Source organism: Verticillium dahliae, genomic scaffold, assembly GCF_000150675.1.
Source record: "Verticillium dahliae VdLs.17 supercont1.11 genomic scaffold, whole genome shotgun sequence".
Taxonomy (NCBI): domain Eukaryota; kingdom Fungi; phylum Ascomycota; class Sordariomycetes; order Glomerellales; family Plectosphaerellaceae; genus Verticillium; species Verticillium dahliae.
Window position 1 is genome coordinate 988832 of NW_009276930.1, and position 9026 is coordinate 997857.

At 57.5% G+C, this 9026-nt stretch overlaps 2 protein-coding genes across 2 annotated transcripts; one reads left to right on the forward strand and one right to left on the reverse strand.

The window, feature by feature from the left end:
* Positions 1-3032: 3032 nt before the first annotated feature.
* On the forward strand, positions 3033-4491 carry VDAG_05948 (uncharacterized protein; the record flags this gene model as incomplete). The annotated part of the gene is made up of 2 exons (XM_009655345.1): positions 3033-3250; positions 3393-4491. The coding sequence occupies 2 exons, from the start codon at positions 3033-3035 to the stop codon at positions 4489-4491; spliced, it is 1317 nt and encodes a 438-aa protein (XP_009653640.1).
* Positions 4492-6355: 1864 nt separating this feature from the next.
* VDAG_05949 (serine/threonine-protein kinase hal4) lies at positions 6356-7842 on the reverse strand (the record flags this gene model as incomplete). Its single annotated transcript, XM_009655346.1, has 2 exons — positions 6356-7452; positions 7581-7842. 2 exons carry the CDS (start codon positions 7840-7842, stop codon positions 6356-6358), a joined length of 1359 nt encoding a protein of 452 aa, XP_009653641.1.
* Between the last annotated feature and the right edge of the window lie 1184 nt (positions 7843-9026).

Consider the following 9026-nt stretch of genomic DNA (forward strand, 5'->3'; position numbering starts at 1 on the left):
CACTTCTTGATGGGCGAGACGTGTCGTCAGATGGTGACCGGGGATGGAGGGGGGATCGTCAGGGACGTTTCGACAAGGCTCACCCTTCACTGTCGGGCGGCCCCTGCAGCATGTGTGCTGGGGCCGGTTGGCGAATTGCGGAGGGAACGAAACCTTGGTCATGGACAAAGGGTAGCAACGCTGCAAAGCGAGCAATGTTGGGCACTTGCCACCGCCACAACAACTCTCGTAGGGCTCGGAGGGGGTACCGAATGTCGCTGTACAGAGTCCTTCAGTGGGCGGTGGTGAGGTCATGCAGCGAGGATCTGGTTTCAACAAGATGAGGATGGGATGATTGCCCTACCCGTCGCGCGCGTGGCTTTTCGCGCCTCTTGGTCTGTTGACAGTAAAGATCAGACTGTCGATGAGCGCCTGTCCGTTTGACAGCAACAACAAAGATGGGATCTGGACGCTGGCTGCGACTTGGACATGACACCGGCTGTATCAGGGTTCTATTGGCGGTGGGAACTTGAACCAGCGGGATATAACACATGTGAGGTCAATATTGCTTCTTCCGCACGATGGTTGATGGGAGATTACCAAGGGTCTGTCACGACCACCTGGTTTGGTTTATGTTGATGCACACACGTACTGTAGCCTTGGGATCGCCACCCCCCCACGAGCCGAGCAATGGGGGCAGTGAGGCGAGGCAGACGGAGGGGAACAGGAGGCCAAGTCGGCCATGGGCCCGCGGTCAACCCGTACCGCAGGCCCTCCTTCCCCCTCACGTCAAAGTATCTAACGATCTACGGCCATAGTATCGAGAGCCGTCGTTCCGAATGCCATGGTTCGCGACGGTTCGACGGTTCGTGTGGTTCAGCCGGCTCTTTCACGATAGGCTAGTGCTGATGGATTGGCATGGCGTGGGTGGTTGGCCGTGAGAATACGGACCACTCAGGGGACTCACAAGGCTCAGTGGCCAGAGACCACGGCGCTTGAAACAAGCCAGAGAGCGATTCGGGGGCCAATGAAGGCGCAGTATGCTGGCCATTCGAGGTTGGTCGGATAGGGGAGAGTTTGCTCCCTCTGTGCATGCATGCAGTCAATGTCGCCTGCAGGGTAACACGTGCGACAGGAGAGGAAGGGCGAAGACAAAGGCACGGCATTGCAAGCCCCCCCTCCATAGCCTGCCTCCTTTGGTCTTGTTTTGCCGTCGGAAGGTCGAAGACATCGCGAGTCTAACGCTGTCGGTCGCGCTGGCCACCGCCGGCCGCCGGTGGTAGGGCACAAGCAGTCAAGGCAGTCCCAGGGTCGAGTTGAGTGCACTGGTCCAGATGGGATCGAGTTGTCGCAGATTCGACAGGGGAGCCCAATCAGAAACAACGGGTGCAGCGCTGGTGGCTCGTTAGCATCAATCCCAAACACCCTACGCAGATCCACACCCGGTGGCAGGTCCTGCCTTCCATTACATGGTACATTCCTCTTCTTCAGTCCTGGTCAGCTCCTGCCAGCCCAGGACCCCCAAGACGGGCCAGCAGCAGGAGACTCTCAAGAATGGCATGCCATGCCCTGCGAGCCTGCCACGCCGCCATGCCGTGAACACTGTATCACACACTTGACTGGCCCCCCTTTCATCTTTTCGGACAGTGCTACCCCCCTCCAACTTGACCCCAGCTTGCCCCCAGCACTCAGAAGTCCAAGGACCGCGGAAGGACCATCCCAGGCTGAACGGCGTGCAGGCAGCTGCAAGGCAATAAAACATCTCCGGGACCCCTCCTTCTCCACGGGCCCCTGGCTCGTCCCTTCTGCCACCTGAGCTGAGCTTCACGGCTGCGTCTGCTTAAACACCCCTCCACCCGCTGTCCGCCCCCCTCGCCGCCGACAGGCCTCTCTCTTCTCACCTATTCTTCTTTCCTTCGAACGAGACTACTCGCCTCTTGGGCCAACGCCTCTCCTGTTCTTGACGACCGAGCCTCTTCGGCATCCCCATTAGCAGACACACCAACGACTCGTCGCCAGCGACTCAGAAAGATTCGCTTCTCGCCCCGTCGTGCCCGCTCTCTTACCTAGCACTGACGCCTAATCAATATAACCGGACCCCTACCGCATCAGTACACATTCCTACCGGCAAACTAATTTTGGTACACCTGAATTCGACCTGAGCTGCTGCCTCTATCGAACATAGTCTATCGGCGACCACCGACCAGGCCTGAACAGCTGGAGCACGAACTGCAGCATTCCATTCACCCACCCTTGACTACCTACCTGATTAGGTGATAGACAGACGGCCATCAACTCAGCGCGTGCATCCGCACCGGCTCCGCACTTTTTGGAACTTGAAAGCCACCCTTCCTCCGCCAAGCTTATCTTTTCCATTTATTTGATCGCTTCCCTCTCGGTGCGACTCGAAGCTCTCCAGCCAGCGACACACGGGGACAAGGAAAGGCACGCCAAACGAAACAGGCACAGAAGAAAGGGTCCATTGTAACGGCAAACAGTCGATCCCTTAACTGCAACCGCCCACCGCCCGTCAGCCCACCATTGTGACGAGCCAAGAGCCACGCTGCAGCCACCACAACCTAGAAAGAAGGAGCGCCCGAGTTTCACGAAACTGATCCTTCCCCACCAACCGGCAGGCACACGGACTAGACGTGCGACCGTCGCATCTGCACCCATCGCGCGCCCAACCACCACCATTTCACTCTTTTAACCATTACAACCCCGTTCGACTCGTGCCACTGACGCGAGGAGGGAGTAAATTCAAGAGAACCGATAGCCGTCCAAAAGAGGACGCCTTCAGCGACGATCTTTCGCGACGACGTGCCCTGTAATTATCAATCAACGCTGATCAGCATAAGCGGTTGCAACGCTCCGCAGAGGTTCCTTACCCGCCCGCCTGAGACACTGGTCTCCCAGTCCACGGAGAAAACCCGGTCTCGGATCCTGAGGGCTCTCGCAATCGCCCCCCAACGCTCTTGCAAACCGCCTTCTTCCACTTCACGCTTCGCAAACGAAGTTTTGACGACATCGCAATTATGAGTGCTGTCATTGCAATGGCTCCCTCGCCCGCGCCCCACGACAGATCCTCATTCGCTTCCGACCTGCCGCCCCCTTCGCTACCGGCCAAATCCGCCTCGGCATCCATGCCCTCCCCATCAGCACAACGCAGCGCGCCATCTGCGCCGGCGGGCACTCCCAGCACGACAGCACACCGATCAGCCAGCGGCAGCCCCAAGGGAAATGCCGGTACCAGATCTTCTCCTCTCAGCGGGTAAGCATTGTCCAATAAATTGCGCGTGCCGCGACAGTGTCCTCGGTTGATGTGAGGCAATGCATCCGCATTTGCTGAGGGCGATCGACGAACCTGGCATAATACGTTCCTGTTCTTTTGCTAATACGCGTGCGTTTCCCAGAAGCTCGAGGCCCTCTAACCCACCCCCGAAGATCGTCGTCAAGAAAGAGCCCGGTTCCCCAGAGATGCCTGCCACGGCTAGGCATCGACCGCGCAAGCTGGATCTATCCAAGGGATCTCACCCTGGCTCCAACCAACCCGGCACTGCTCGTCCTCTGACCGCGCGAGATGGTCTCGGTATCCAGGAGGTTGGCATCGCTTGCCTTTCGCCAGGTTTTGTTACGAAAGATCCTCTGATGAAGGAGCAGCTCCAGCGCAGCATGAGCGTTAGGGACCAGCAGCGCCATCTCATCGAGCAGAGATTGCACCAGCAGCAGTCGGCAAAGGGAGACGGTCCTGACACTGCCGGTCGTGAGCCTCCGGCGTCGGCATTTGCCGCCAAAACTCCCGGCATGTCGCGCCGCAACAAAGCGCCACCCGGATTGTCCATCATGGCACCAGCTGCAGAGAGCTTTGCCAATGAACGAGTGATTCAATCCGCACCTCTGGGCCAAACGTTCACCGGCCGCCACAACCCGCATCCTCTGACCCGCCACATCACAAACCAGCCGTCGACACTGTCAAATACCTCTCACATTCACCATGTCCCGGCGAACCAGACGTCCAATCGGCTGCCGCCCATTGCCGATGTATTTGGCCAGGGGCTTTCTGGCCACCCAGACAACGCACCCGCCTCCATGTATTCTGGAAACGGCCGGGCACCGCTCACATCCCCGAGCCACCCACCACCGAACATGCAACATCAAGCTCCCACCCCTGGCCGTCCAAGGGAATACAAGTCGGCTGAGGAGGCTCAAGCTGAACTCGCTGGAGGCAGGGCGGAGCTGTTGCCGAAGATTGTTCACTACGGAGGACCCCAGCCACCAACCCCACCTTCCCCCCTTCCTGGTAGCCGCGCCGCGGAAGCCAGCCGGAGCGCCAGCCGGAGGAGAACACGAGCCGAGTACGAAGATGGTGCCAGCCCGCCTCTGGGCAATGGTCCCGCACCACAACGACGCGGACCTTTCGGCGCGGGCCGCGACAGCTCCGAAACGCAACAAGCCAAGCGAGAGGAGTTCCTCCGGTTATGTGAGCGGGCTTGGGACCTCTTCCACTCATGAGGTCGCACTACGTCTCGTCTGGTTGCACTGCTTTTGATCATGCGCAAGGTGTATCAGGATTTAATGTCTTCGGTTTGTTTACACTCTCATCAAGGAGCAGCGAAGAGAAAATGAAGAGCATGGTCTATGCTGTAGCAAACACGGAACAACAGTAACAAGGAAAACGATAAAAGATCTTCATGAAACACGTCGTTTCATTTCCTATGTCGAAATTCACTTCGTTCATGGCTCAGGGCAAACCCGTTGCTTATCTGTGCAAATGGCATGGGATGGCTCGAGAAACGCGAGACGGCCGGTGCTTTGGGCTGGATGGGACTTGGGTGCGCTGACCACCATGTTGATTTCCTCGTTTTTTATGTCCTGGAGATGCAATCTTGGCGAGAGAATCCCTTCTTTCTTCTTCTACTACTTCTTCATCTTTCACCTTCTTGACCCGAATGGCATGGGAAACGAGACACATGAACGGCGGAGGCGAATTGATTCGGGTTTTGTACGTTTACGTGGGGATTACTTGAGGCTGTGTGTGGACATATAGTCGGTCAGGGGAGGAGAGGAAAGTGAGCGGGCGTGGAGCGGAAGGGGTCGTTGTACACGTACAGTAATCTTCATTGCCCGTGAATAGGGTTTCGTTTCTTCCCCATACTTGACTGGAACGCATCTGACCATTTGTGACCTTGGCTACTTTTGTTCAAGACCATGTAGTGCTGGACAGGATATCCTTCAAGCCCCACGGGCGCCACAGTTGAGTAGCATGCCCACGCATCTCGTCTACTTTGCCGAGTCGCTGGGACTTGACCGCTGCCTCACCTCTGCAGTGTGCACGGGCAACTCGCCCCCGGAAGATGATTCCGCGAAAACGAGCGAGAGATATCTGGTGCTCGGCACGACAAGACGCGGAGAGAACGGAGCGGCTGTTTTCTGCCTGTCACCCCTCTCCCTTTCCTCAACCCGCCTCCTGCTGGAGTATAGATTCCTCGGATCTATATGCCTCGCGCAGCTCGCACGAACGACCTGGGTTCCTCTCCGCTTGTGCGTGCTGTGCGCATTCCTCTGCCTGTTTTTGGAAGCATTGAGCACTTCGGGGCAAGCTGCGTGCGGAGTTCCCTTGTGCAGAAGCCATGTGCGCCAAGCTGCCTTTTGGGCTTGTTCTACTCATTGTGGCGAGGGCTTTCAAGATGGTGGATTGACGGTTACGATGGAGCGCCTTTCAGATGGGTAGTAACGAGTGTCCGAGGTAGTCACAGCTCGAGGGACGTAACGACGGCCTCAGGTACTACTTCCATCGGCAGAAGGCTCGGACGACCTACGCCTCTGAAACGCAAATGCGGAAGCGACAACTCACCCCGTCACAGGCGAAGAAGGCAGCCAAAGAAGGCAGCTTCGAACTATTTCTGGATGCCTGAATTCATCACAGGCCATCGTTGGTAAACTATAGAACAGGCTTTCTTTCTACACGGCTGTGGGACCTGCTTCACCCCAAGCAAACACACTTCCCAGCGTCAGGGCTTGTGCCTGTAACATCAAGCCTTCAATCCTCAAGCGTCGCCCCATCAGTGCTTGTCCCACGAGAGCAACGCGGATATTCTCCTATGTACTGTGCGTGGCATGCATAAACCAAGAATAAAATAAAAATAAAATGAATAAAGGGGGGATGGCAGAGGGTGTGGGAGGCGCCCCAATGCCCCCAATGAAGCTTTCGTTCAACGCCAAACGCCGATGCTCTTTCGCTGCGCGCATACCAACTCGGCAATCGTTGCTGTTGTCACGGGGAGGGAAAGGAAAGAATTTCCTCGAATCTTGGTCAATCATATCGTTCACATGGTTGCCAATCCGGGGTTGGAGGGGGCGTTATGTCGGTTGACGATCACAGACCTTCCTCGCCGGCCTTGCAGAGGGTAATCTCGCGACCCCACTCGGACTTGAGAACCTGCGAGGCCGTGATACGTCGCGTGGGGTTCGGGTCTAGGATGGAGTAGATGACATTCCGACAGCGGGCCTTGGGACATGTTAGGCTGAGACAATTACATACGGTTTGTACGGGGGTGCTCACTCTGTGCAAGGATTCGATGGGACCGTACCCCTCTTCATCACGGCGTCCGGCGAGATAGCGATCGTAAAACTCATCCTGGTCCTTCCTGGCGACGCGCCAAAGGTGACGGCCGGTCCGCATGGCCATGTAAATGACACCACATGCCCAAACGTCAACGGCGCGGGCGTCGAATTCCTTGTCCACGTATTCTTCAGGCGCGATGTACGGGGCCGATCCGCAGAGACCAGAGACCATATGGGGGTCTGTCTCCCACGCCATGCGGAAACACTCGCCGTTGCCGAAATCAGTAATCTTGAGGCCACCACGTGTGGTAAGGAGGAGGTTCTCAGGCTTCAGGTCACGATGGGCGACGCCCATCTCGTGTAGGTATTCCACGCCGCGCATCATTTGCTTGAAGAAGCAGTCCGCCTCTTGGACCTCGAGCTTGCCGGCGGCTAGCACCAGCGTGTACAGGTCACCGCCTGCGCAGAACTCCATGACTTCGCAGTAGTCGCCCTTGGCGTCCTTCAAAAGGTCGAGCGTGTGGATGACGTTGGGGTGTCGCAGGGACGAGGAAATGCAAAACTCGGCTGTCAAACGCTTGCTGTACTTCTTCTCCGTCTCCTCTGGACGGCGACGGAACTCCTTGACGGCGAACAGTTTCTCGGCGCCATTCTCGGCCTTCTTGTGAGAGATGCGCACAATGCCAAAGGCGCCACGTCCGACAACTTCGTGGCATTTTCCGTACTTTTGTATCAGCGAGACTGACGCGTTGGGTCCGCCTTTCCTGTCTCCAGCCACATCATCGCGGTTCTCATCCCTCAACGTATCGACCCAATAGAGACGAGTGACAGGTCGTTTTCTGCGATCTCCTGCTTCTTTCCGAGCAACATGCGCCACATATCCGAAAGCTTTTCCTGTCGGCGACTGGACTTGAGGTGGTGTGAGTGGCCACCCTGGACGTCTTCATCGGGCATGAAGCGGTGCAGTTCCTTGGGTTTTGGCTTAACCGCAGGGGCAGACTTTTCGCTCGCCTTCTCGTTGCCGTTGGCGGGCGTACTGCGCGGTATCGGCGGCGAGCTCTTCTTTGGTCTCGCTGCGTCATCGTCGAAGCTGGCACGACGTGGCGTGACGGAGGGTGTTGACCGTGGTGTTTCACGGTGGGAGAACATGCGGGAAAGCTTGTCCTTCATGGACACGGTGGGGCGGGCGACAGGCTGGAGGAGAGCGTCGGGAGGAGGTGAGGTCTTGCCGTTGACGCTGCTCGAGACACTACCATTCCGACTGGCGGTGCCGTTGGTTTGGCCGTTCTGCGGGTTCATGTGCGGCGATCGCTTGACGGAGTCGTCGTGAGACTTTAAAGACGGGGGTTTCGAGCTCGACACTGAGCCGACTCTGGACTGAGGTGCGCTATTCATTTTACGGGCGAGCACGAGGGTTGAACAGAGTGGGAGTTCGGGTGGTGTGAAGACAAGGTCGTTGTTTGTCGTGGTGGGTGGCGGGTCTTTATGACGACAGTCGCGACAAGGTTACTTGGCAGCCGACCAGTCGTCTAGTTGGCGAGGTGCGTTGGTAAGCAGTGGGTATTGCTGGAGAGGTCGCGATGCCCAAAAAGTCGAGAGGAAGCGAGTCTAAGGACCGCCAAAGGTGATGTATGGGAAGAAGCGGCGACGTAAGAGACGCCTGGGCGTGCGGGCTTATGCCCGAGGAGACGCGACTCGTTGAGCGAACAAAACAGCTGCTTGTGCTGCGGGCTGGAGTGGTTGAAGCTGGGAGTCGCAAACAGAGTAGCGACGGGAGATGTGGACGAAGGAGCAGTGGTGCTTTTTGTGCTGCCAGGCGTGAAGAACAGTCTGGATGCACAAACCAAAGAGGTGGCTGGATTTTTTTTCGGCAGAAGAGAACAGCAGGTGGAAGTGTATTTTTTTCCCTCGTCCTTTTGTCTGTCTGTTGGCGGTCGACAAAAAGCAGATGTCGAAGGAGGCGGCCTGCTTCTGGGTGATCGATGGGTGGGCGCAGGTTAAGGTAAAGCGTGGCCGAATGCAGTGGTGGGGATGGATGGCCGAGAAGGGAGGGGGAGGGGATGGGGGGAGGGCCTTGGAAGAAAGGTGAAGTGAGGTTGGTGCAGGCGAACGAACCCTGTACCGAAGGACTGGGTTGGCAGGGAGTGGTAGAGGGCTTCGAAGGCCTGTGGCGGGCGGCGAGAGCCAGGGAATTATAGGGCCGAGGTGGGGAGCCAAGGCGTGTTAGGGGGTTAGAGGGGGGGGTGCTCTTCGTTTGGCGCTGGTGCTCAGGGGAGCTGGTGGCTGCCGGGGGCTGGCCCGCTGGGAGACCGAGGTGTCAATTGCTGGTCTTGGTTCGGCCTGGGTTCGGGGAGGGATGTGAGGAATTTCCAGGCATGTGCGGGCGGAACGGCTGGTTCTGTTGGGACGGACGAGGGTGCGGCAGAGAAGAGTATGTTGTGAGTGAAGAAGACGAATTCTTGAGCGACGGGGCGTGAGAGGAG